At 50.7% G+C, this 27,036-nt stretch overlaps 2 protein-coding genes across 7 annotated transcripts in view; both read right to left on the bottom strand.

The window, feature by feature from the left end:
- Positions 1 to 4,638: 4,638 nt before the first annotated feature.
- Positions 4,639 to 6,705, bottom strand: LOC129375822 (doublesex- and mab-3-related transcription factor B1-like). Of its 2 annotated transcripts, XM_055055130.1 has the most exons (3): positions 6,273 to 6,705; positions 5,671 to 5,849; positions 4,639 to 5,289 (listed from the first exon to the last, which is right to left on the bottom strand). In XM_055055130.1, the coding sequence occupies exons 1-3, from the start codon at positions 6,637 to 6,639 to the stop codon at positions 5,209 to 5,211; spliced, it is 627 nt and encodes a 208-aa protein (XP_054911105.1). In that variant the 5' UTR covers positions 6,640 to 6,705; the 3' UTR covers positions 4,639 to 5,208. The 2 variants fall into 2 exon arrangements, with proteins under 2 accessions (XP_054911105.1, XP_054911106.1); XM_055055131.1 differs by lacking the exon at positions 5,671 to 5,849 and having other exon boundaries at positions 4,639 to 4,778.
- A 1,919-nt stretch (positions 6,706 to 8,624) lies between these two features.
- pleca (plectin a) overlaps positions 8,625 to 27,036 on the bottom strand; it is a 62,855-nt gene continuing 44,443 nt past the window's right edge. For 3 of the 5 annotated variants that reach the window (XM_055055095.1, XM_055055094.1, XM_055055098.1), the window contains 14 exons: positions 26,892 to 27,017; positions 26,375 to 26,527; positions 26,136 to 26,290; positions 25,703 to 25,829; positions 24,591 to 24,774; positions 22,932 to 23,089; positions 22,682 to 22,860; positions 22,312 to 22,450; positions 21,881 to 22,231; positions 21,664 to 21,747; positions 21,460 to 21,564; positions 21,171 to 21,269; positions 16,282 to 19,629; positions 8,625 to 16,173 (listed from right to left, as the gene is read on the bottom strand). In XM_055055095.1, coding sequence (XP_054911070.1) covers positions 9,979 to 16,173; positions 16,282 to 19,629; positions 21,171 to 21,269; positions 21,460 to 21,564; positions 21,664 to 21,747; positions 21,881 to 22,231; positions 22,312 to 22,450; positions 22,682 to 22,860; positions 22,932 to 23,089; positions 24,591 to 24,774; positions 25,703 to 25,829; positions 26,136 to 26,290; positions 26,375 to 26,527; positions 26,892 to 27,017 — 11,403 coding nt within the window. In that variant the 3' untranslated portion in view covers positions 8,625 to 9,978. Of the gene's footprint in view, positions 16,174 to 16,281; positions 19,630 to 21,170; positions 21,270 to 21,459; positions 21,565 to 21,663; positions 21,748 to 21,880; positions 22,232 to 22,311; positions 22,451 to 22,681; positions 22,861 to 22,931; positions 23,090 to 24,468; positions 24,490 to 24,590; positions 24,775 to 25,702; positions 25,830 to 26,135; positions 26,291 to 26,374; positions 26,528 to 26,891; positions 27,018 to 27,036 lie in introns of all 5 variants that reach the window. The other 2 variants (XM_055055093.1, XM_055055096.1) reach the window with 1 other exon arrangement.

Here is a 27,036-nt window from a genome sequence, read left to right on the forward strand (position 1 = left end):
CGCCGAGCCGCCGCTCCTTTATCTGCTGCTCCGGGAGCCGACCCGCCCAGAAGGATTCCTGACCACTCCTCACACAGTCTGAGGGGGCGGGGCTTCCTCCTTCAGGGGCGGGGCTTCCCCTTCAGGGGCGGGGCTTCCCCTTCAGGGGCGGGGCTTCCTCCTTCAGGGGCGGGGCTTCCCCTTCAGGGGCGGGGCTTCCCCCTTCAGGGGCGGGGCTTCCTCCTTCAGGGGGTGGGGCTTCCCCTTCAGGGGCGGGGCTTCCTCCTTCAGGGGGTGGGGCTTCACCTTCAGGGGCGGGGCTTCCTCTTTCAGGGGCGGGGCTTCCCCTTCAGGGGGCGGGGCTTCCTGAAGCCAAACCTGCATCAGAAGGAGTCACTGCTCATCACCATGATGGTTCCTCCCAGGCTTCGGGCGTTGTTAAGGCATCAGGGGAGGGGGGGGGGCATCGGGGGAGGAGGAGGGGCATCAGAGGAAGAGGAGGAGAGGGGGCATCTTTGCAGAAACTGATCCAGACTCTGGTCTGCTGAGTTTCAGCAGACCAGAAGTTTACATACACTGCATGGAAACACGCTGCTTCCTGTCTGACAGGAAACCAGGCCGAGCGTTTCCTGTTTGGGTTTTTCATTGTTTCTGTTGCTGTTAATAACAAGGGACACCTGACAACCCGTTGCCATGGTTACCCTCATTAATATATCCCATTAATGAACCAAATTAAAACATTTTGAGTTTAGAACCTAAACTTATTTTAGTTTCTAAACATATTTTAAAAACTAAAATCACAAAACGTTTGCGATTTTTTTCAGCTCAACAAACTAAACATGAAACATTTTAGTCCCATTTTTGGTAGGAAAGAAATGAATAAATCATACAGAAGGTGAAACATTTTGTTTTCAGTGCTGCACTTTGAGCCTCCATTCATAAATACAGACTGGATTTTCTGCTCTGCTAATTTATTTTCTGTTTCATGTTTCCAGATGTTTTCTGACCCAAACTATGCATCTGTTCACATGTCCAGAGGCTAAAATACCAACAGAGCGAAAACGTGGTGGAAGGCGAAACTCTTCCTGCATTCTTCTTCTTCTTCTTCCTTTAAACATCGATGCCAAATCAAACAAGCTGAATGTTTAGACAGGAGCTGAAAGGACGTCTGGAGGATGCATGCACCTCATGCTAACACTGCATGCTAGTGTTTGCATGCTAACGCTGCATGCTAACGCTGCATGCTAACACTGCATGCTAGTGTTTGCATGCTAACGCTGCATGCTAACACTGCATGCTAGTGTTTGCATGCTAACGCTGCATGCTAACGCTGCATGCTAACACTGCATGCTAGTGTTTGCATGCTAACGCTGCATGCTAACACTGCATGCTAGTGTTTGCATGCTAACGCTGCATGCTAACACTGCATGCTAGTGTTTGCATGCTAACGCTGCATGCTAACACTGCATGCTAGTGCAACATGCTAATGCTGCATCCTAGTGCTGCGACACAGTGAGATGCTCTACGCACAGAACGGTGGCAGCCCTACCAGGAGTCCAGACATCTTCATGCTCCTTCCTCCATGTTGCAGCAGAAACATCAGGAAACTGATCAAACTTTGTTGATTTCTGATTCATCTTTAAAAATGCAGAGATAACTGAGTTTGTTCATCCTTTTTCTTGTTCTGATACTTTGTTGGTCTGTTTGACTTTTACTTTTCATAAATACATAATCTGATCTTGTTGGACGTTTTTCCTTCCAGATGACTTTCTAACGTCCATCTTTAGCTAATATGTTGTGTAAATGTCTGCTGTTTGTCCTGCTCTTCCTGCAGTGGTGCTCTGAGAATATGGGATGGTTTTTTCTGCTCAGCAGCTTCCAGGTTGCGACTTTTGTTCTCAGGTTCAAACTAATGACTTGAACTCTGAGGTCAACCTGAGGCACGACTTTCACTGGGAATCCAGAACCGCCAATAAAATCATTTCCAACACTCGGGGCTGATGATTTCCTGACACAGACAAACAGAGGCATTTGAACAGGCAACCTTTAGGCAATCGCAGCGATTAGTGAACCTGTTTTTATCTGTTCATCCGATACCAGAGTCAGAAACTCATCGCCATGAGAAAACAAGGTGTGGCATTTCTGAGGAACTGGGGCAGATGTGCAGAAAAATGCATCAGTGAGAAAAACGTGTTGGAAAACACCTCGCCGTGATTACAGATTAGAGTTTAGATGAAGATCATCAAAACATGATCTTCATCTAAACGTTTCAAACACCTGCTGAGATCCAGAAACATCACTGGACGTCTGCAGCTTCAGAAACAACCGAGTTTGTTTCAGGTGAAGTTTGTCTGATGTTCATGTTTCCTCCGTCTGTGCAACGCCGTCACGGCGGGTTTAAGTTGCCGAGGTGTGGCAGCTTCAGCAAACTTTCCTTTTGACTTTTCTTTATTGGTCTGGTGTTAACAGGTGAGCTCAGGTTTCTCTGAAGCTGATCATTTAGAGCGGCGTGTTGAAGGGGTGCAGCTAACAAGACTTTGCCACCATTCCTGTCTGATGAGGTGAGCTGCTCTGATTGGCTGATGGAATATGAGGGAGTCTTCCAGGCAATTAAACTGTCAGTGTCAGTCAGCGACTGAACAACGACTCGTCATCCTTTATTGACTAGAGCAGCTGGAACTGGCGGAGCTCCACGGTTCTCAGGCTCTTCGGTTGGATCCGCCTGCAGCGAGATGTTTGGTAATGAAACAGAACATGAAGTGAAGCTTCTGGGCTCAATCACTGCAAAGATCACAGATCAAAGTAAATGTTTTAGTGCGTTTGTGGTTTGGATGGAGGCGAAGGAACCTGATTTACATATTAAACTTTCATAATTTACATACAAGAGGCGACAAGGCTCTACAGTCAGTACCGACCCGTCAGAGCGCCCCCCCCACTGATTCACCCAAACACAAGACCCTGGCTGCAGAACTGCGACCCACTGGGCTCAGAGGCAGCAGCCCACTAGAACCAGTGTTGGTTCTGTCCCGTCCATTCAAGATGCAGGAACAGAATCGCCTTGAAACCATATTGAAGTCGTTCTCCATGACATCTTCAAACTCCTCCCACCCCAAGTTTTTGCCTGGAGGAAACCGGGGGAACCACCCAGTCGGTTCCCGTCAGCTGCTTCTGGGGCCCGATTGGAACTGACGGCGTCAACCAGCCAATGTATTCACCAGCAGGTTCAACGGATTCTTTCCTTGTCTCGTCCCTCTTGTGGATCTGCCTGTGGGTAAAAACCAAGCCTGTTGTTTGACGTGGTGGGTGAGAGAGGAATGTGTCACATTTTAAACTTCATGTTGCAACAAACCCAGTCTGTTTGTTCAATGAGACCAAGAATGCTGATTATGCAACATGGAGAGAAAAGCAACATCAGCCTGAAACAACGTTCCCCCGGTTTCCTCCCGGTTCCTATCATTTCCATCCATTTACATTATTCAAAAACGGCTTTTTGTCAGTTTTTCAAACGTCTGAAGGTCCTAAGCATGAACTGCGACCTCTTTCCCTGCCAGGCATCTCTTCCTGGAGGAGCAGAACGTTTTTGCTCATTGTTCTGGTCCAGTGGGATATTGCTCGGCTTTTCCTGAAGCCGAGGCTCCGGGTCAGGAAGGTTTTTAATGAACATGTTTCTGCACTGCGCCCTGTTCCTGGACGCATTGGAGATGAAAGGTTTGAACTAGGCCAGGCGCTGCAGCAGCAGCATCTACTCCGCTTTTGCTGCTCGAAGGAAAGCAAACTGCTGCTTTCTCATCAAACACACAGCACTGCTGCATGCTGGACCTGAACGGGTCCGTCGGGTCAGAACCCAACGGGGACGTCTGCACTGTCACTGCTGCTAGAAAACTCTCCGGCCCCAAACGCTGCAATAACACATCCCAAAGCAACACGGAGTGTTTTGCATTCCTGCTACGCATTGAGCCGATTCCCCCCACTGCGCTTATCTCAGACACACCCACTGCAAACAAAGGTTCTGGCAGCGGTTCTGGCAGCGGTTCTGGCAGCGGTTCTGGCAGCGGTTCTGCTGCCAGAGACTCACTGAGTCTGGAGATACGACGGTTACGCAACTCAGGCTGAACCTGGTGATCTGAGGTGCAACTGTTGCTGCTCTGCAGACATAAACACATCTAAGAGATAGAACCCGTCACGGCGGCGAGAGCTGAGTCAGCGCCACGCACTGCGACCCTAAACAGGCCAAAGGTCATGATGACACTAAACCAGCATGGCTGCTTGCAAGGGCAGGAGAAAACATCTCTCTGGAAACAATATGGCTGCCGGACCGAGGTTAACAGAGAGGAGACAAGATGGAGGAAACAGGAAGCTGGAACAGCTGTTACCTGCTGGGAAGCACGGCGGGGAGGGATGATGCTGTGGGCTGCAGCCTCATGGCCTGGTGATGCAGAACCATTAAAGTCTAGCTTAGAGTTGAACGTCCTCAGCAGCGTTCTGCCACATTAAAACCACCGGATCAGAACCGGATCGTCCTCAGGGCGGCGCTGGTTGGTTCCGGTCCAAATCCAGCGCTTCCTCTCGTTCTGTGGTGCAGCTGAGGCCGACGTGTTGCTGCTACCAAAACGTTTTATCATTAATGTCACAAAGTCGAGTTTGGATTTTATTGTTTATTACATAAAAACACAGAAATACATGCTAGATGTTCTCTGATGGACCCGGCCGGAATCAGAGGTTCTGCAGAACCGCTGGGTCCAGTTGGGAAGTGCAGACTGCATGGAACACTGTGCTACTGCACCCCCTGCTGGACGGACCTATGAAACACCAGGGAACCGGGTCAGATGTCAGAACTTTGTCCGTCTGATTCATAAAGTTTGACGTCATTTATGCATCGAATCATTAAAACTAAAAATCTTCAGATTCTTTTTTCCTCCTCACAGGATCTAAAAGAGGCCTCAGAGGTTCTGACTGCTGATCAGAACCATCCAGAACCAGGACATGGTTCTATGCAGTAACATGTAACTGCCAGCAGGAATAACAGCGGCTCCGGCCCAGGTTCGGTTCTGTGACCCAGAAACCTGCAGCTGAGAACCAAACGGAGCGGATCGTGGTCATGAGCCACAGCTCTGCATTTTATTTCAGGTAACAAACTTTCAGTTCAACCCCCTTTGAACCAAACAGCCACAACAAGAAGCTTTGAACTGGAACAGGAACAGGAAGTGACGGACGGAAGCCGTCGATCCGTCAGGCTCTGCTGTTGGACCCGCAGCCAGCAGGGGGCGCTTCAACAGCAGGGTGGAGCGGGAGGAAGACCAGTCTGCAGTCCTGAGAAGAAGAGGAGACAGGAAGCAGCAGGTGAGCAGGAAGTAGCAGGAAGCAGCAGGTGAGCAGGAAGTAGCAGGAAGCAGCAGGTGAGCAGGAAGTAGCAGGAAGCAGCAGGAAGCAGCAGGTGAGCAGGAAGTAGCAGGAAGCAGCAGGAAGCAATAGGAAGCAGCAGGTGAGCAGGAAGCAGCAGGAAGCAATAGGAAGCAGCAGGTGAGCAGGAAGCAGCAGGAAGCAGCAGGTGAGCAGGAAGCAGCAGGAAGCAGCAGGTGAGCAGGAAGTAGCAGGAAGCAGCAGGAAGCAGCAGGTGAGCAGGAAGCAGCAGGTGAGCAGGAAGTAGCAGGTGAGCTGAGCCTGACAGCGAGCAGAGCGTGGCAGCCTGACCTCTGCTGGCGGGGCGGGGTATGACAGGAAGTGCGGGATCATCAGAGGCCTGCAGAGGTCGTCATAGAGACCGGGAGGGAGCGTAGGGAGGAGGGGCAGGTGGAGCAGGAGGTCAGGGGGCGGAGCCAAGGAGCAGCGGGACGACAGGAGCTGAGGAAGAGGAGGAAGAGGAAGAAGACCTGCAGCAGGAGGAAAAGTTTGGACTCTTATTGATTCTGACTAAAAATAAAATATGGAATATTCATTATTTCACCCAATGCTGGAATTAAAAATATTGAAAACAAATCAATGAATTGACTTTGTCTGCAGTTTATCCCAAAGTGATGAATCATCATCCAGAAGGTTTTGGTTCAATATTTTCATCTTCCTGCATTCATTCATTCATTCATTCATTCATTCATTTTCTGCTCGTATTGATATTTTTACTGGTTCTACTTGATCTTTACCTCATAAATGATTTTATTCTTATTGACATAAAATCAGGTTTTTACACTAAAGTTCATAAAAATACAATAAATGTTACATTTTCATCAAATGTGCAGAAAAACCGGGAGTTTGTATAAAAACAGGTTTTTAGCAGAATGTCGTGAATATCGTCTTACAGGTCGGTACGTCTCTGCCCTCCGGACCGGAACCGGAACCGGGCTCTCCTCGCGGGTCCGGCCGCTGGTTCCGGACATCTGGACCCAGACCGTCCGGGTCCCGCGTCCCGGCGGCGGCAGCAGCAGGGGGGTCTCCCGCGGCCCTCGGGTTGTTCCTCGGGTTGTTCCTCGGGTTGTTCGTCGGGTTCCGGTCTCGGGTTCTGCTCAGGTTCCGCTGCAGCGCGTTGACCTGGGTCCGCCGGGTGATCAGGCCGCACTTCCAGCACTGGCAGCCGGAGAACGGGCAGCACCGGCTGTGGCCCTTCTTCCGGATGATGAAGCCGTGGTGCCGGCACCGGGAGCATTTGGGCTGCCGCGGTTCGGACATGGCGGGAGTCGTCCGAACCGCTCGGGTTTTACTTTTAAATCACCATCGAGTCTCGCTGGGAAAGTATCAATGTCCCACCGAGCCGACCAATCAGAGGCCGCCCTCGTCACCATGGCACCAGCTGCGGGGATTCCAACCCAGTCCAGGTGCGGAGTCAGGGCGGGAAGCCCCACGTGGGTCCCGGCGCCTGATTGGCTGGAATCAGGCGCCGGGACCACGATGGAGTCACGTGACCGTCATGGCTCCATCAGAACCACAATAATAAAATATAAAATTGGTTCCAACCAAAAATGGCAAATTTATGGTTATTTTATTACATTTATGAATGCAAGCCTTTCTCACGCTAGCATTAAATAAAGTAAATAAAAATATTAAAAGTATCTCGATGTATTTCTGGTCATCAAAACGAAACAATCAGATTTTGTCCCAATAAACATTCATCTTTAACGATTTTCATTCTGTGCAGCAATTTATTTTATTTTTATGCATTTATGCAAAACATGAGTTCAAAGCAGCTGCAGGTCAAAAATCTGATTTTATGGAAAATATAAAACTAAATCCACATTTCAGCAAAAGCCTCAAATTGAGACGTGTCATCTAAAGCAGAAAATACTGAACATCATCACTTCTCACATAAATTCAAAGGTTTCAGATGAAATCCGACCATTTTCAAATCTGTTTGACTCACCCTGTCATCAAGCGATGAGACGGTGAGTCATTCATAAAAATAGCTTCATTTTCAACAAAAATACAAAAAGAACAAAGACAACCGCACATGAATTAATCTTATGGAAGATTTGCAGAATATTTTAATGCAACATAATATTTTTTTGTTTTTATCTTTATTTTTTATTACTTCTGTATAAAATTTAAGCATGTGAGACTTTAAACCATTCAAACCTCCATGTGCTGCTGACTCCATTATGTTTTGTTTCAGTTTCCAGTTTTATATTGTAGGTGTGGTTGCGAAGCCTTGCTGCCACCTAGTGGACATTGTGTGTATGGTTGGTTTTGTCAGTTGAGCAGAGCTCGGTGTTACCGACAGCTTGGACACGTTTGTCCCTTGGACACGTTTGTCCCTTGGACACGTTTGTCCCTTGGACACTTTTGTCCCTTGGACACGTTTGTCCCTTGGACACCATTTGTCTGTGAGTTTATTTTATTGTTTATTACAATGTTGTTACATTTTATAAGAAGTTTATATTTTGAGCTAATTGGGAGTCATTTGTTTTGCTGTGGTCTGGTTGTTTTCTGTATCTTGTCTGTGATTGATGTGAACTTTTGTGTTTTATAGTTTTACAAAGAAAAAAGGAAAATAAAAATAAAACAAGGACTGGATTATTTTCGACTCAACGACCTTTTAAGTGTAAGCTAGCTTTGTAGCAGTTACACATAGTGAGGGCAGCATACTCCAAAATATGAAAAATATTGATAAAAATATTTCAGGTTCAAAGAAAAAAAAAAAGCAAAAGTATAAATCTTTAATATTTTTACATGTCTGGGAAGCAGACTATTGTTTTGTCCAAAGATCTAAAGTTTGCCTTTAATTTGTATGACTTACTAGGAAATAAGTCATTATTATCATGATTATCTGTTTAAAATGAAAAATGGGACAATTTATAATATTCTTAGTGTTGATTATAGGAAGTAAACTCTTACACTTCTGACAACACAACAAATATAATAATAATAGTAATAATTGACAACTTTGTAAAAATGTAACTATTCTCAATGACAACCTTTAAATCCCCCAAAAATGTATTTTAATATTGTAGGTTGATTGAAATTTAAGGTGGAAAATATGACAACATATCATTTCAACAGCAGTTTTTGAGACCTGGACGTCGTTTCATCTTTTTAAGTTGAACAGTTTCATTTGACCTACATTTATTAGAAAAACTCAACTTTGCATGTTTACTTTAGCAGTGATTTTTCACTTTTTATTCATACAGCAAACAAAACAAAAATAAAGAAACAGATTTAGGTCTTTTCATTTTTGTGTTTATTTACAGGCTTAAGGTGTAACAATAAATGTTCTCGTCCCATTTAGTTATAAATACACCAAACTAGGCTGGATGACTCCTCTCTAAAACACATCCTTCAAACCTCAAACACAGCAAAAAAATGAGCTTTTAAAGGATATAGCTGTCATGTCTTTAATAAATCATGCAAAGCAGAAATATAGAGTATGAAAATAAAAGGAGCTTTCGATCAAATGTGCTGCTTTACAAAGAAGATCTACCATCAAACGAGGCTTTGTGGTGTCAAATATAAAAACTGGCTGAGCTGCAAAGCTTGAAGATCTTTCTCAAAGAAATGTTTTTACTCGTCATCGCTATAGTCATACATCGCCCCAGGAAAGAAAAAAGTCAATGATATGATCTCAATCTTGGCTAATGATTTTCAGTATTTCTTCTGCAGCCAGACTGGAAACCTGCTCACCTTTCAGTCAGGCACCAGTTTGAGGTCTGCAGCTTCTCCCAGTGAAAGGTGAGGAGGGTTTGCTAAGCAACTGGACCGAGCAGCAGAGCAGAGTTTCATCCTGAGGAGCAGCGTCCGCGCGCCGGAGTCCAGTACTGGGCTGGAGTCCAGTACTGGGCTGGAGTCCAGCGATGGAGTCCAGTACTGGACTGGAGTCCAGTACTGGGCTGGAGTCCAGTACTGGGCTGGAGTCCAGTACTGGAGGCTGAAGGTTCCCGGAACAGAACAAAACATCAGATTCCAACAATCTGGCATCAGATCAGAAATCTTCTCTGGAGAAGATTTACCTTTCTGCCATCCAGAACAGCAGGGATTTATCGGTGTTGGTCAAAGTGTCCCCAGGTCTCTCTTGCTATGTGTCCATGTCACGGTGTGCACATGTTGCTCCAACTGCAGGGTCTATAGTTATGAAGTTGGGTTTATAGTGTGAATGTGGCAGTGTGGCCCATGAGAGAGAAGATCTGGAAGCTTGGCGTTCTTGAAGCAGACTATCAATAGACTCCACATTCTGCTCTGCAGAGAAGCTTTTCGTCCTTTCAGAAATATACACATGTTCAGAAACCCTAGTTTGTACATCCAATCTGGTTCTGCTAACAATTTTTCTAGGAAATAAAAGAGCGTTTCTGGAAGACTAGAGGCTTATTTTAAAATTGTTAGTCAGGCAGGCTGTAGGTGGTCGGCTGTACTGCTTACAGTATGTGATAATGGATCTGATGAGGTGCATTCAGTGTAAAATATACAATAAAGTGAATGAATATATTGACAGACAAAGGAAAGTTTTGCAACACCTCCATGCAGAGCAGAATAAAGGAGGTCTTTATTCCACAGGCGTCTGGGGAGCGTTGCTCCGCCTCCTGCTCAGTACCGCCGGCTGTAGCTCGGCGAACCAAAGGATGAGGAAGAGAAGGTTGTTGTGAAACTTGACCCTGTGGCATCAAAGCTTCCTCTCCTGGAGCCGGATCTGGACCCGGTTCTGGAACCAGAGCGGGATCCGGTCGCAGAGCCAGAGCCGCTGATGCTATACGGACTGTAAAGGCCTTTGGTGGACTGAGACGAAGCTTCGAGCAGCCGCAGACTGGTTCCCTCCTCGATCATGCTTCTCTCCATGGCGTCCTTGTAGGAGATCTTGAGCTTGGTTTTGGGGCAGGTGAGGTACTTGGAATACGCGCTGACATCTCGTAACTTCTGGGCGGTGCGGGCATCTAAGGTGCCCTTCTTCACAGCCTCGTCGATGGAGACTCTACCAGAAGCATCTGGTTCAATCAGCCCACCGGTGAGATACTGGACCTCAAGGAACCGCTGTCCGGCTTCGTAGTAAAGCCATCCTTTCTTCAGAGCTTGAGCAGCAGACATTTTGCTCTTAGTTCGGGGATCTTCAAACCCATTGTGTGCCTTCTGAGCTAAGCTGATGCGGTCCACCATGATTTTATCCACCAACCCTTTATTCATTGCATCAGCCACAGAGAACTTCTCTCCTGTGTTCGGGTCAATGATCCCTCCAGTGCAGGCCTGAGCTTCCAGCAGCCTTTGACCTGTTATGTTGTCCACAAGATTTCGGTGAATGGCCTCTGTGATTGAGACCTTCTCCAGTGTATCTGTGTCCAGTATCCCGGCCACAGGCCCGGTCTCTTCAGTTGGGTCGTTCCATGTGGTTGCGGGTGTTTTTATGGAAGGCACCGGGCTGGCGGTGTAGGAGGAAGAGGAGCCAAAGGAGGATGAGCGTGATCTACTGCCGCTCATGTTTCCAGACAGCATGTCTGCGAATTCTGTGATGGACAGGGTTCCAGCTCGGTACTGATCCAGAGCAGACTTATCTATCAGGCCTCTTGTGATGGCATCGTCAATGTCATATTGCCGTCCAGACCTTCTGTCGATGATCATGGACTTTACGACTCCGTCCGAGGAGGTTATCGTTATCTCCTCCCACTCACACTCCTGCTCTGAAAGCTCTATATAGGTCTGGTGATCAATCAGTCCTTTTTGGTACGCTTCATAAACGGACATCTCTTTGCCTGATTCTGGATCGACAATGACAACCCGTCGCTTACGAACCGAAGACTTGGACGACGTCTTCCTCTCGCGTTTCTTCTCTTTCAGCAGCAGGAGACGAAGGCCGGTCTCTGGGTCTGTCATGCATCTCTCCATCAGCTGCAGGTAGGTGAGGTTTTCCTCTGTGTTTGGGTCAAAGAAGCCCTTTGTGTCATCAGAAGGATCAGTGAGAATTGTGTTCATTTCCTCATCAAAGAGGCCACGTTCATATGCTGTTTCAACAGGCAAACGGTGGCTCTCCTGGGGATCGATGATCCCCCCGGTAGCGATCTGGGCCTCCAGCAGGCGAATGCCGTGGTCTTTCAGAATCAGATTCTTTTTCATAGCCTGGAACAGAGAGACCACCTGGCCAGAGTAAGGGTCTCTGTAGCCTGTGACGGCTCGTTCAGCTGACAGGAGTTTGTCTTTAAACTCTGGGCCAACAACGGCCATTTTAACAGCCTCTGTGACATTCAGTTTCAGGTTCTTGATGGGGTCAATCACATATCCTGTAGCAGCTTGAGCTTCAAGCAGCTCAAAGGCGGTTCCTGGCCTGATCATGTTCTTCTTCATTGCTTGGTAAATAGAAAGCCGGTCTTTGGTGGATTCGACATAAACGCCTGCTATGCAGCTGGTGCCCTCGAGGTACTTCTTCAGATCTCTGCTGACCTCCTCCACTGTGATGATGCCTTCAACGAGCTCGCTGTAGGTCTTTTGGTCAATGATCTGTGAACGGAGGAGCTCATCTGCAGGGATGGTTTTTCTGAGACCCTTGAAGAGAAGTCGTCTGTCTCCCAGGGAAAGCAGGCGGAGTCCACTTTCTTTATCGACTCTGCATCTCTTCAGCAGCTGAGCGTAAGTCTGTTTCTCATCCGTCGTCGGGTCAATGTAACCTCGGATGTCCGCTGTCGGTTCAGTTATCCTGTCGAGGGTTTCTTTGTTAATGTAGCCACGCTGCATGGCCACATCTAGGGGAAGGTGAAAGTAGTACTCCGGATCCATCAGTCCTCCAGTGGCATTCTGGGCTTCCAAAAGCCTCAAGGCATATTCTTCAGGAATCAGGTCTTTCTTCATGGCCTGGAAGAGAGAAATGATTTTTCCGCTGTAGGGATCCTTGTATCCTGTTACTGCACGCTCAGCTGAAAGCAGTTTGTCATGGATTTCAGGCCCAACAAGGCCCTTACGTACAGCTTCATCAACGGTCAGGAGCTCATCTTTTACAGGGTCGATCACGAATCCTGTTGCTGCCTGCGCCTCGAGAAGTTTCACAGCGACTTCAGGCTTAACCTGGCCGTTCTTCATAGCCTGGTAGATGCTGATTTTAGGAGGACTGTCTGACATAATTCCGGCAATGCAACCTGTTCCGAAGAGGTGCTGCTTCACTGGCGGCATCTCCATCACCTCCTGGATGCTCATCTTCTCCTGTTTCAGGAGGTTGTACGTCTGCAGGTCAATAATCCGAGCGTTGTACAGGTCTTCGATAGTAACCCTTCTCCTGATCATGTCACATGACATGCTCTGCTCCAGCTTCAGAGTTTCTCTTTGCTCGATGATTTCGATGATGATGATGAGCATCCTTTCCTTTGTGATTTGGCCCAAGCGGTACTGCTCCAGGAGCCGCCGCCTCTCCTCTTCAGGAAGCATGTTTGAGTTCATCACCTCCCAGATGGTCAAGCTCTTTCCTGCAAAGCTCTGATGAGGGATCTCAATCTGAGTGCTGGCTAGGTCTTGTTGAGCTTGCTCCTCTGTGTACTCATAGGACTTCTCAGCCACTGCAGGAGCTTCAACTTTTGACAGAGGCAGGTAGCACAGACCAGTGTTGGGGTCTCTTGTGCATTTCTCCAGCAGCTGGCTGTAAGTTACCCGTTCATTGGTGTTGGGGTTGGTGAAGCCTTTGATGTCGCCCGTCTGTTCGCTGAATGATTTCAACATTTCTTTACTGATGAAGCCACGCTGGACGGCTGCATCATTGGGAACTCGATGGCTGCTGACTGGATCGATTATTCCACCAGTTGTGATCTGAGCTTCTAGAACAGGAATAGCATGCTCCCTAAACACCAGTTCCTTCTTCATGGCCTGGAACAGGGAGATCTTGTTGCCCGTATATGGGTCTTTGTATCCTGTCACTGCTTTTTCAGCTGACAGAAGTTTCTCATGAAGCTCAGGACCAACAACTCCAGCCTTCACAGCATCGTCCACTGAATACTTCTGTTTTTTTCCTGGATCGGTTATAAAGCCGGTACCAGCTTGGGCCTCAAGGAGAGCCAGTCCAGTGCTGTGCTGTAAAACACGCCGTTTCATAGCTTCGTAAATGCTTAGCTTCTCATCTGAGCCTTCCATGGCGACGCCATCGATGCGGTCAGTGCCATGCAGGTACTTTCTGACTTTGTCAGTTTGAGCAACCTCTTTGGGAGCCTTCTTACCCTGCTGGAGTTGGTCAAATGTGGCCTTGTCAATGATGTTGGAATCAAACAGAGAGCTGGCGGTGACTGGTTCTCTCAGGCCTTCAAAACAAGCTTCTTCCTTTGTTTTGTCCTCTTTTTCATCAATGGTTGTTATCACAATCTTTATGAGCTTCTCGATTGTGACTAGTCCCGTCCTGTACTGACGGATCAGCTCCAGTCTCTGTTCCTCAGTGACGTACTCGGAGTTGATGATTTCCCAAATTGTGACTTTTCTTCCTTTGAAGGGTCCGTATTCCAGCTCCATCATCTTCTGGCTTAGGGCCTCTTTCATTTTGGCCTCTGTTATTTGTTTGTCCTCTTTGGGCTTTGGAGCCTTCGTTGACAGAGGAAGTAACGGTAATCCAGTTTCTTTGTCTGTGACACATTTATACATGAGTTGGGCGTAGGTGGCATCCTGCTGTGAGCTGGGATCATAAAAAACTTTTGTCTCGTCTGTGTTTTGATTCAGAGTCTTGTCGATTTCTTCATCAAAGTATCCTCGCTTGCAGGCGACCTCGCTAGGGATGCGACAGCTTTTAATGGGATCGATAACTCCTCCTGTTGAGAGCTGAGCTTCCAGCAGACGGATGCCTTGGTCTTTCTTAACGAGGCCTTTGCTCATGGCTTCAAAAACAGAAACCTTTTTCCCTGTGTAGGGATCCCTGTAGCCGCTGACGGCTCGCTCTGCTGACAGGAGGCGTTCGTGAAGCTCTGGACCAACAAGACCTGATTTAACAGCTTCATCAACAGGCATACGCTCATTTTTCACAGGATCTATGATAAATCCTGTTGCGGCTTGAGCTTCGAGGAGATTCACAGCCGTCTCTGGGGAGAGTAACTCCTTTTTCAAGGCTTGATAGAAAGGCATTTTCTGTCTGGTTGGTTCATTCAGGAGACCTGCGATGCTGGGCGTTCCTTGCAGGGCCTTCTTCACAGCATCCATCTCAGAAACTTCTTTAACTGAGATCTTCCCGTTGCTCAGTTTGTTGAACAAGTCTTTGTTTATGATCTTAGACTCGAGCAGCTCAGTGGCGCTCACCGGAGCCCTCAGACCATTGAAGACATTTCCACTATCCTTCTCCTTGTCTTCCACGACAGTGATGACGATCTTGATGACCTTCTCTACGGTGATCTTGCCTGTCTTGTACTGACGGATCAGTTCTCTTCTTTGCTCCTCTGTGAAATACTCTGAATTGATCACCTCCCAGATGGTGACAGCCTTTCCTTTAAACTTTCCAAACGGAACATCAACATTGGATCTGCTGAACACCTCCTTGGTCTCCATATCAGTGTAGGTTCTCTCTCTCTGACCGGCTCTTTCCGTCAGCGGTAACATCAGCAGGCCGGTGTCTGGGTCTTTGGTGCATTTCTCCAGCAGCTGTTTGTAGGTGAGTGGCTCCTGAGTGCTGGGCTCAGTGAATAACTTGGACTCTTCAGTGGGATCCGTGAGTTTCTTGTTCATGTCGGCATCAAAGTGGCCTTGCTTGTAAGCTGCCTGAAGCGGGACTCTGTGACTGTTGATGGGATCCACTATGCCACCTGTGGCGAGCTGCACATCCAGGAATCTGGTGGCTTGCTCTTTATCAATGAGGCCCTTCTTCATGGCCTCAAACAGAGAGATTCTGGCTCCAGTGTACGGATCTGTGAAGCCAGTGGCTGCACGCTCAGCAGAACGCAGCCGGTCGTGGAGCTCAGGACCAACTAACTGCTCCTTAACAGCCTCGTCTACAGACAGAAGTTTATTTGTCAGCGGGTCAACGATGAAGCCTGAAGCTGCTTGAGATTCCAGAAGCATGGCGGCAGAGTCTGCGGTGATCTTGTTTTCCGTCATGGCGTTGTAGATGCTCATCTTCTCCTGAGACGGAGTCAGGATGCCTCCGACGCAGTTCTGGCCCTTTAGACACAGTCGAACTTTGTCTGTCTTTTCCAGCTCCTGCACGGTGACTTTGCCTTTTCTGAGTTTGTCCATGTCCTTCTTGGTCAGGACACCGAGGTCCAAGAGTCGCTCTGCAGGAACCTTCTCTCTGATTCCATCAAATGCGTAGGGCGATGCTCCGTCTTTCTTCGCCGCCTCCACCGCACCATTCAGAACCTTTCTGGTCGTTGCCACCATCGTCATGGAGACCAGCCGCTCCTCGGGAACGTCATCCGTCTGAACTTCCATTTCCTTCGTTTTGGTCGTTCCCGTTTTGGAAGCTCCTTCCAGGCTCTGGAGTTTCTCTCTGAGCTTCTTGTTCTCGTCCTCCAGGAGTTTCTCCTGTTCCAGCCTCTTCTTCTGGAGCTCCTCCACCTCCTTCTGCTTGGCTCTCATCTCTTCTTCTGCCTCTTTCTGCTTCTTCACTGCCTCGTCCATCACGGCCTGCAGCTTCTTCCTCTCCTCCTCCATGAGAGCGCGCTGACGCCCCTGTTCTTCTTTGAACGCCTTGGCCTTCCTCACCTCCTCCTCATACTGCTTCTCCAGCTTCTTCTTCTCGTCTTCGACGGCTCGCTCTCTCTTCAGCAGCAGCTCCTTCTCGCTGAGAAACGACTGTTGAAGGACGGCCTTCTGCTGCTCAATCTGCTCCTGCTGGGCGGTCGCCATCTGTCAGACGACAGGAAGATAAAGATGGTTAGAGGAAAATCACTCACGACTTCTAGTCATGAACTTAACATCAATATCTCATTAGTTTCTGTATTTGAAGAACTCTACCTGCTGGCTTTTCTTCTGCAGCTCCTCAGCGTCTTTTCTCAGCTTCTTCTTCTCGTCCTCCAGCTCAGCGATGGCTTTCTTCAGCCCGTCGGCCTCTCTGGTGCTCTGCAGCCTCTGTGTCTCCAGCTTCTGCACCACGGTTTCCGTTGCCTGTTTTTGGGTCTCCTGCAGACGAGCTTTGGCCTCGTCGGCTTGCTTCCTGAACTTCTTGGCCTCGTCCTCGGCTTTGGTCTGGGCGGCGCTGAGCTCCGTGACTCGGAGCTTCAGCTTCTCGGCTTCAGCGGACGCTTCCAGCTGCCTGGAGCGCTCCGCTTCCAGAGACTTCTGGAAGTCTTCGGTGTCCTTGTGGAGGCGCTGCTGGATCTGCTGTTTGTCCTGCTGCAGTTTTTTAGCCGTCTCCTGGGCCTGGTCCTTCAGCTTCTGCAGCTCCTCAGCTTCAGCCTTCAGTCTTGTGGCCTCCTGGATGGCCTGCATCTTCTCCTTCAGCATCTTCTCAGCGAGCGCTCTCTGCTCAGCGAGGTCTGCCTCAGCCGCCTGCCTCTGCCTGGCAGCATCTTCAGCCTCCAGCGCGAGCCGAGCGGCTTCTGCTGCCAGGTGCTGCATCTTCTCTGCCTCCTCCTGGAGCAACTTCTGGGTGTCGTCTTGGTCTTTCTGCATGAGGAGGCGGTTTTGCTCCTCGATCTTCAGTTTGACTTTGAGGAGCTCGTCCATCTGATTCTTGACTCTGGAGAGCTCTTGCTCCACCTGCACTTTCTGTTTGACGGCGTCGTCCACTTCTCCTTTGACTCTCTGCAGCTCAGCGTCCAGAAGCTCCTTCTGCTTGTCTGTTTCCTCCAGCTGCAGCTTGACGGCCGAAAGCTCCTTCTCCACCTGAGACTTCTGCTTCAGCGCCTGCTCCGCCTCCTTCTTGTGTTTGGCCATGTCTGCGTCCGCCAGCTGCTTCTGCTGAAGCGCGGCGGTTTCGGCCGCGGCCCGCCGCGACGCCTCCTCCTCCGCCTCCTTCCTCAGTCTCTCTGCTTCTCGTTGAGCCTCGGCCTGTTTGGCGGCTTCTTCTTCTGCAGATTTTTTCTGCTTCTCTGCCTCCTCGGCTTTCTGGCGAAGCGACGCCGCCTCTTTCTCTGCCTTCTCTTTGGCCTTGTCAGCGGCTTGGGCGAGCTTCTTTGCATTGTTAAACTCGTCTCTGAGTTTCTCCTGAGCGAGGACGTCCTCTTTGTTCTTGCTCAGGACGTTTTGCGCCTTCTGCTCTGCAGCGCTGCATTTCTGCGCCGCCTCCTGGGCCAGGACCACCTGCCTCTCCGCCTCTCTCTCGGCGTTGCTCCTCTGCTGATTGGCTTCCTCCGCCTTCTTTTTGAGCCGCTCCACCTCCTGCTGAGCGGCCTTGCACTGGCGAGCCGCCTCTTCTTCTGCTGCAGTGATCCTCTTCACCTTCTCCTCAGCTTCCTTCCTCTTCTTCTCCTCCTCTGCTGCCAGTCGTTTCAGTTTCTCTGCCTCTTCTTCGGCCTTCAGCCTGCTCTTCTGCGTCTGCTCCGCAGCGTCCTTCAGCTTCTTCAGCTCCTGCTCCAGGCTGGACTTCTCCTTCGCTGCTTTCTCAAAGTTGAGCCTGATGATGCGGATCTCCTCCTCCACCACCGTCTTCTGCCTCAGAGTTTCCTCCACCACAGTCTTCTGTCTCTGCAGCTCGGACTCGGACGAGCCCTTCAGCTGACTCATCTTCTCCTCGATCTGCTGCTTGTGCTGGGCGGCCCGGTCCTCCAGGAGCTTCCTCTGATACTCCTCTTCCTCAGCCTTCCTCTTCAGCCTCTCGTTCTCGGCCTCCTTGGCCTTCAGGGCGATCTCTGCCTGCGTCTTCACCTGCGTGGCCTCGTCCATGGCGGCCAGCTTCTCCTTGAGGATCTTCTCCGCCTCGGCCCTCTGCCGCGCCGCTTCTTCCTCGGCCCTCTGCCGCTGCCTCTGGGCGTCCTCGGCGACGGCTCGGAGCCGCGCCGCCTCCTCGGCCAGCTGCTTCATCTTCAGAGCCTCCGACTCCAGCAGCTGCTTGCTCTTCTCCGTCTTGGACAGCGTCTCCTGCTCAGCTTTGACCTTCATCTGCAGCAGGGTGTCCATCTCTCGGCGGACCCCGGCCAGCTCGTCCTCCAGCTGTTTCCTCTGGCTCTCTGCGGCGCTGACCTCGTTCTTCAGCCGCTGCAACTCGCCGTCCAGCAGCGCCCTCTGCTGGTCGGCGTGCTCGAAGTCGGCCTTGAGGCGGACGCACTCCTGCTCTGCAGACAGTTTCTGCTGAGCGATGCGCTCGGCGAACTGCCGCTGCTTCTCCAGCTCCGTCTCGGCGCTGTCCTTCTGCTTCAGCGCCGCCTCCTCCGCCTTGGTCCTCCGCTTGGCGTCTCGCTCGGCTTCGACCTTCTGCCGCTCGGCCTCCTGCTGAGCCTGGCTCTTCTTCTGTGCTTCCTCCTCGGCCTGCAGCCGTAGGCGCAGCGCCTCGTTGGCTTTTTGCCTCCACGTCTCCAGCTCCTGCTCCGCCTGCCGCCTGGCTCTGTCGGCTTCGTCCTGCAGCTTCCTGAGCCGCTCGGCTTCCTCCTGCAGCTGCAGCACCGCGCCCTGCTCCTTCTTCAGCGACTCCTCCAGCTGGGTGGTCTTCTCGGTGAACATCGAGGCCTTGGTCTGCATCTGGGTGGCGGCGGTCCGCTGTGCCACCTCCTCCACTACCTTGACCTGCCTCAGCTGCTCCTCCTCGGCTTGCTTCACGCGCCGCTCCGCCTCCTCCGCCTGCGTTTTGAACCTCTGCAGCTCCTCCAGGGCTTTCTGCTTCTGCTTGGCCGCCTCCTTCTCGGCTTCTGCTTTGCGCTTCAGCTCTTCCTCTGCGGTTTTCTTCTTCTGGGTCTCCTCTGCCACCTGCCTGCGGAGCCGCTCCGCCTCGTCCTGAGCGGCCCTGCGGAGCGTGTCGGCCTCGGCGGCCCAGTCCCGGAGGCTCTGCAGCTCGGACTCGGCGGAGGTTTTCTGCCTCATGGTGGTCTCCAGCTGGATGCGGACCAGGCGGATCTCCTCCTCGATCTTGGAGCGGCTGTCCAGCGCCTCCTGCAGCTGCTGGCTCTTGGACCTGGCCTCCTGCTCCGACAGACTCCTCAGCTGCTGCAGCTCCTGCTGGATGTTCTTCTTCTGCTGCTCGGAGTCGGCGGCCGCGCCTTGCCTCCTGCTGGCCTCCTGCTGCATCTGCAGCTTCAGCTCCTGCGCCTCTTGCTCCGCTCTGGCTGCCGACTGAGCCTGAGCTTCAGCCAGCCGCTTCTGCTTGTCCAACTCGGCCTGAACCTCGGCCATCTTCCTCCTTTCCTCTTCTTTCAGCTGCTCCGATGTTTTCTGGTTGGGTTGAAGCAAAGAGGACAAAGATTAGAGACACACTGTGTCCTCCGTTAAATCATTTCTAGCAGGTTTTGTCAAGAAACAAAACCATCTGGCATTAAACAAGTTTCATTTAGTGCAGAAAGAAAATCAACAAACTAATAGATTTTTATATCTTAAACCAGGACACTCCAGTTCCATCCTGGTTTAACTCACCAGGATCCTCATGAGAGGAACTTTGACCTGCTGAGGAGGAAGTGGAACATGCACTGACACTTTGCTCACTTTGCTTCACAACGTTTTCCTTCATTAAGTGATCGTTGTAAAGGTGAACACAGAGAGCAGGCAGCAGATTAGGTTTACAGTCTGAAAACCTTTGGCTTTGGCATCAAAATGCTGGAAACATCATGTCCAGTATGTGGGTGATCTGCATCTGGTCCAGCTGATTTCTGAGTCATGAGTAGAGTCTTTGCTGTACTGGGCCAGAACCAGAAACCAGCAGGGTTCTGTTTAGTTTCACACAAACCTCCAGATAGCAGATGTTTAGAAATATTCTTCCTTCATCTCCGAACCATCCTGATGTCAAACCCAAACGGTTCAGACCGATTTTAGATGAAAAGTTTAAAATACCCAGCAGGAAGTTCTCAGCATCATGCAGACATGGAGAAAACTGAAACCCAAACTTCCAGCAGTTTGAACAAAACTGATTTTGAGCAGCAAATGGAGAACAAATGAGAAATCCCACACTGACTGAGGACATGAAGGCAACACGCAGGCAGGAGAACCAAACAAAGAAGTTGAGCATCTAGAAACCATCAGATCCTCCAGATTCACCCAAACAGATCTCTGAACCAGAGTTCTGCAGGTCAGTTCTGGACCGCCCTGCTGATACAAAGTTCTGGCCCCGTCCAGCTGAGGAGGAACCATAAAGTTTCCTGTTGGGTTCTGGTGTCACGCTTTAAAGCGTCCCTGCAGAACGCAGCATTCGGGCTCTTGGTTCCTCTCAGAAACTGGTGGAAGCTGCTGGACCGGGTCAGAACCAGCAGCTCTGAACCGGACCGTCCTGGTACCATTACGGTTTGTTGGATCCGTTCAAGTTCATAAACATTAAAAAGCGAATAATTCTGAAATAAGGAAGCTCATATTTTATTTCAGAAAAAAACTAAAAAAACTTTATTAAAATAAGACAAAACCAAAATTACAGATTTAAAAAATAATCAATATTTCAAAACCAGGAAAGTGGATCTGAAAGATTTCTGAGGTTTCTGAACTTTCCCCACAGACAGGAAGTGATGTGGTTGTTAAATACCTGGGTGCTGGGGGAACATTCACCATGCAGCAGGTCAGAGGAGCCAAACAGAAGAGAAAGTTAGAAACCAAGGAGAACTGGCAGGAAGGGGCGGAGCCAGCCGCCCATGTGACCCGCCGGCTTCCTGTTTGCCGACCGGGTCACATGGTCGACACGGAGGACAGACGGTTTCACCGCGGCGGGACGGGAACCGGTTCCTTCGGCCGGACCCGTGGGTCCAAACGGCCCGGTCGGCGGGAGCTGCGCTCACCTGGTCGGCCTCCAGGCGGCGCTGCGCGTCAGAGACGAAGCGGACGCTCTGTGCGGCGAGCGTCATCAGCTCGCTGTAGCGACTCCGCAGCGACACGTACTGCAGACACACAGACACATCAGGTTCTGGTTCTGGACCCAAATGCCTTTGCAGACTCAAAGCCCCTCCCCTTTCCTCAGCCCCCTCCCCTTTCCCCGGGCCCCTCCCCTTTCCTCAGCCCCCTCCCCTTTCCCCGGGCCCCTCCCCTTTCCCTAGGCCCCTCCCCTTTCCCTAGGCCCCTCCCCCTCACCTCCTGGATGACGCTGTCCGAGGACGTCTCCATCCGCGGTTTCTTCAGAGGAGAAGCTGTGGGATCCTGCAGCGCTCTGTAGGTCAGCACCAGCAGCTCGTAATCCTTCAGAACACAAAGTCCAAACAGGTCAGGACCGACCGGACCGGACCTCCGGTTCCGCCGGACAGCAGCGGCCGCTCAGTGACCGCTCAGCGACCTCACCTTGATGGAGTCGATGTACGCTGTGGCGTTTTTATAGCAGCTGTCCACAGCGTCTCGGTTCTTCTCCATTTCCTCCAGGAGTTTCTGAAAAGTTTCATATTGAGAAAAAAATACCGAGATGAATATTTACAAAAACATCTCTGAGTTTGTTGTCTGTGTGTTTTTATATATGAGTTGATCAGAAGTTGTTATCATAGTTTATTGTTCCACGCCCCACCTGCTCCTGGGCCAGCCGGTCCCGCAGCGCCGCTCCGTCTCCGATGGGGACGTCCTGGACGTCCTGGTGTCTCCGCCGGACGTCTTCCAGCCAGCGGCTCAGCGAGTCGCAACTCTCCCTGTGGCTGCGCATGCGGCGCTGCAGCTGCTGCAGCTCCCGCAGCCGCAGGTCCGTCTGGACCAGCAGGTTCTGCCGGCGCTCCAGCAGGCCGGCCGCCAGCCCCCGGTACCGCTCCAGCTCGTCGTCGCGTTCGCCGTGGATCCGGCTCGTCCCGTCGCCGACCGCGCGCCGCAGCTCGTCCTGCAGCCGATCGAAGACGGCCCCGTCGACCTCGGCCTCGCCGCGCAGCGCCTGGGCGGAGAGACGCGGCGGTCAGCCGGAGCGCCGGGAAGACGGGAGCGTATTGGAATCTGGAGGGATCGGGTCGGTACCTTCAGCTGGCCGCGCTGCTCCTCCACCTCCGGCTCCGACGCCGGAACCTTGGCGGCGTCCCGCAGGCGCATCTCCAGGCTCCGCAGCGACTCTTCGGCATCGTTGGCGTTCCTGATCACAACGTCGATGGTCTTCAGCCTGGAATGCCGGAAACAGATCAGGAAACGGTGTGGTGCCCCTCCCACACCTGTTTCTGCAAGCTGCTGGTCAGCTGGCAGAAAGCCTCTTTAGAAGAGATGAAAACTGAGCATTTCTTCAACATTTACATGAAATATATGAATTTATCTGTCAGTTTGTGACAAAATGAAAATATTTGGACAGAAAATCTGCAGTTTTTAAAAAACCCGGATAACGATGACTGGTCCTCACCTGTCCAGGTAGACTGTGGACAGCCCGTAGACGGCCTCCATCTTCTTCAGGGTCAGGTCCAGCTCGGAGCGCAGAAGCGGAACGGCGCCAGCCGGCTGCGGACCCGCCAGAACCGCCTCCGTCTTCTCAGAGACGACGCCGAGCTCCTTCTGCAGGCCCTCCAGCTCGGCCTGGACCTTCTGCACAGACACAGAAGCGGGTCAGAACCGGAGCAGAACCGGGTCAGAACCGGGTCAGAAGCAGCTGGTACCATCTGCTCGGCCGTCTTGGCGGCGCAGGTCTTCAGCGGCTCGCCGTCGGCCGGCTGCCGCAGACGCGTCAGCGTTTTGTTCTCGCAGCGCTCCAGACGCAGACGCAGGTCCTTCATCTGGGTCAGGAAGGTCTGGCGCAGCGACTCGTCCTGATCGCCTGGAGGGGGCGGGGCATGAGACACAGGCAACACCTGAGCAGCGCTCTGGAGAGGTCAGAGGTCAACACATATTCTGCAATTATCAAGTTCCCCGGCTGCAGACCACAGAGTGGGAGGGGCCTGATGTCCTTTCATTCCTCTAGTTTCTCAAACTTTTCCAGGCTGAAGATGCTAACCGCTAACTCAACGTTAGTCTCTTCACTCACTGTCGTTGTTCCTCCTGACCTGAAGGGGACGCTGTTAGGTAAATGTGACTGGTCATGATACAACTACAATTCGGGTGTTTTGAGTCACTTTTCTTATCTTTCCAATTATAGAAAACGCACCAACAAAATCCTTCAGTGCAACTGTTTTGTGCATTAATGACATTTTGTTTTATAGATATTTTTATATCATGAAAAAAGCAACAGATTTGATTTGCTTTGGCAGAAACCTTTTCTTTCACCATTAGACAGTCCAGGTGAATTGATGGTGCCAGGATGCAGATGGTCAGCAACGGGCGCAGCTGCATGTTTGTGTGGCGCACATTTCCATGGAACAGCCGTGGTAAATTCATACTGTTTCATGTTATTTACTAGTTGTGTCGCAGTTTGACGTGGTTGTGGGGTTAACAGCTCTCTGCCATTGCTACGTGACGACAGCTGTGGAACGAACGCTTCTTCTTCTTCTGGCTGTGTAGCGATACCGCTAACCAAGTTACTTTGTCACAATTAAATTGTTGTGCACTCAATCTCGAAATCTTGTTTGATTGTTTCCCACAGTGAATGTAGTTTTAGACATGTGATTATTATTTAATGTATGGAGAAATAATTGATCATAAATTTCCAATAGATGCATTAATTTTTATTGATTTTGAGTCTCTGTGTTGTGAGCAAACAATTTGCTGAAAATCCCTAAAGGACCAACATGGAGTCTGGCTAAACACCATCTCTGCATGAGAAGCTGGGCTGCTGGGGAACCAAGCAGACATCTGGAGCCAAGGAGGATTAGCCAATCAAAACGCTTTGAGTTGGATGTCAAGCCCCGCCCACAGACTGGCCCCGCCCCATTCCCGGGTCTGCAGCTGGTCCTTTCGCTCTGTTTCTTCATTTCAAGACATTCTGGAAGTTTTTCCACTTCAAGTTTTTCATCCTTCATGTTAGTGAAACGTTAACGGAACTCCAGAAGAGTTTATCTTCCAGTTATTACAGAGTTATTACAGAGTTATTGATTATAGATGAGAATCAGCTGCTGTAAAACATGCAGACAAGATAAGTGATGTTGGGTTAATTAAATCATGGAAGGTTATAGATATCAGTGATTCGATGCATGAAAGCCGCAACAGGCGCCGGAAATCATTCATTCCTGCTCAGCCAGTCAGAAGCTGCCGCTGCCTTACCTGCTCTGGGCAGGACGAATCCTGCAACAGGAAGTCAACAAGCATTCCACTGTCAGGTAACCACCATGTTCACCAGAAATGATGATGATGATAATGATGACGATGAAGGGAACAGAACGAACCTTGCTCTGCGGCGCTGACCATGGTCTGGTAGTGCTGGCTGGCCCGGTTGTAGCTGGACTCCACCTGCATCCGGTCCTCCGCCCCAAACATCTGCGAGTCCGGACTGTCCCGCAGGAAGTCCTGGTAGTGCTGCTCCAGGTTCCTGAGCGCCAGCCGGTACTCATCCACCCGCAGAGTCTTAAACTGGAGGAAACACAGCATCCGTTAGCCTCCACAGTTAGCCTCCACAGTTAGCATCCACAGTTAGCATTTGTTAGCCTGCACAGTTAGCCTCCACAGTTATCATCCGTTAGCCTCCACAGTTAGCCTCCACAGTTAGCATTCGTTAGCCTCCACAGTTAGCCTCCACAGTTAGCATTCGTTAGCCTGCACAGTTAGCCTGCACAGTTAGCCTCCACAGTTAGCATCCGTTAGCCTGCACAGTTAGCCTCCACAGTTAGCATCCGTTAACCTCCACAGTTAGCCTCCACAGTTACCATTCGTTAGCCTGCACAGTTAGCCTCCACAGTTAGCATCCGTTAGCCTCCACAGTTAGCATCCGTTAGCATCTCCAGCTGGACCAGTTCTACGCCAGTTAGGGATGCTAACAGTTCAGCTTTAAACTCTAAACATTTAAATGGTGTTTTACTGGGTTCATCTTCCAAACAGGAAACTTGTGATGATTAAAGTCATTTAAAATAATCAAAGTGATTATTGATCAGCTCAGAGAGCATCACCATCACATGGCCGATCAATTAATTATCCGAAATCATCAGAAATAATCAGGTACATTGATCCAGAAACTGATGGAGAGTTCTGGCTTCATTATTCACCATAGAGACGAGTTCATTTAGAGTCTCATTCATTGAAATGATAAAGAATGAGACAATCTGATTAAATCATTTGATTCAATTAAAACTTGTTTTCTTTCTTCTCCTCACCCAAAGGTCACATTTATCCAAACTAGAGTCAATTTAAATCTTCTCATCGCCACCCTAACAGTTGGAACCAGCAGAGGAAGCTCCGCCTCCAGCGGCTGAAGCTCCGCCTCCAGCAGAGGAAGCTCCGCCTCCAGCAGAGGAAGCTCCGCCTCCAGCAGAGGAAGCTCCGCCTCCAGCGGCGGTGCCCTTACCATGGTGACGTTCCAGGAGTTGATGATGTGGACGTCCCTCATCAGGTACTGATAGGACAGCAGGCTCTTCAGGTCCACCAGCTGGGCCTGCCACAAGGCCTGCAGGCGCTGCAGGTTCCCGTCCAGCCTGGGGGAGACGGGATGAGAGCGGGTCAGGACCGGACTGGGACCGGACCGGACCAGAGGGGTCGGGACCGGACTGGACCGGACCGGACCAGAGGGGTCGGGACCGGACCGGACCGGACCCGAACTGGACCGGACCCGAACTGGACCGGACCAGCTCAAAGGTTTTACCACTTGTCATTGTTTCTGTGATGTGGCCAAATTGAAACAATGATTTTCATTTTTATTAAACATAAGGTTGCAGTTTAAGGGCCACATCATTCTGAGGGCCGCCACCGGCCCCCGACCCCTGACCCCCGGCCAGTCTTACCCTGCGACGCTGTTCACCGCATCCTTATTGGTGGGCGGAACCAGGAAGCAGACGGACGGGACCGCCGCCTCGCTGCCGCGGTCGTTCAGAATCCGCCAGCTGAACGGCTGGGAGTTGCTGAGCAGAGCGCACTCGTCTCCTCTGTGGACCGTGATCTGCAGGAGGACCACAACCGGGTCGGAACCAGGTCAGAAGGGGGTCAGAGAACACATCAGAACCGGGCCAGACGGGCTGCTCACCTCCATCTGCTTGAAGTCGCAGACAGCCTGGACCGGCAGCTTCCCCTTGGTGGCGCTGGCTGGGTTCCTGGGCTTTAACTGGACCACGGTCTTGGCCCGGCGCTTCAGACCCTCCAGGTGGGTATGAAACTCAACCAGCTGCTCCTTCTCGTCCTGGAACAGAAGCGGTTCTGATCCAGTTAGAGAGCAGATACCCTTTATGCCTGAGGGATGCCTGAGATATCGGGTGGTCATGTGACAGAGATGCTGATGCAGCAAAGCATTATGGGAGTGTAACTGAAGCAGAGATGCAAAGGTGTCATAAGGAATAATAATATCGGTACATATCGATTATCGGCAGCAATATCGATACGGCCTTCATATTGGAGCGGCACCAATACATCGTACAACAATGGATCCCACTGAGCGGCCGACTAAAACCCAAAGTGGACCCGACCGGCAGTGTCACAGTCATGAAGAACTTCAGAATAAAAGCATAAAAACAATTTTAAAATGTTTGCTTCTCAGATGGACTCACAGCAGCGTCCTGCAGCAGATCTTCCAGCCGAGTCACCGTGACGGAGCGGTCGCAGGTGTACTTCCTCTTCATCACTTCCTGCATCTTCCTCAGCCTCTCCTCAGCCTCCTTGACATCGGCGAAAAACTGCAGGAAGAGTTCAGAG

Source organism: Poeciliopsis prolifica, unplaced genomic scaffold (genome assembly GCF_027474105.1).
Source record: "Poeciliopsis prolifica strain line A6 unplaced genomic scaffold, Auburn_PproV2 SCAFFOLD041, whole genome shotgun sequence".
In the NCBI taxonomy this organism is placed as follows: domain Eukaryota; kingdom Metazoa; phylum Chordata; class Actinopteri; order Cyprinodontiformes; family Poeciliidae; genus Poeciliopsis; species Poeciliopsis prolifica.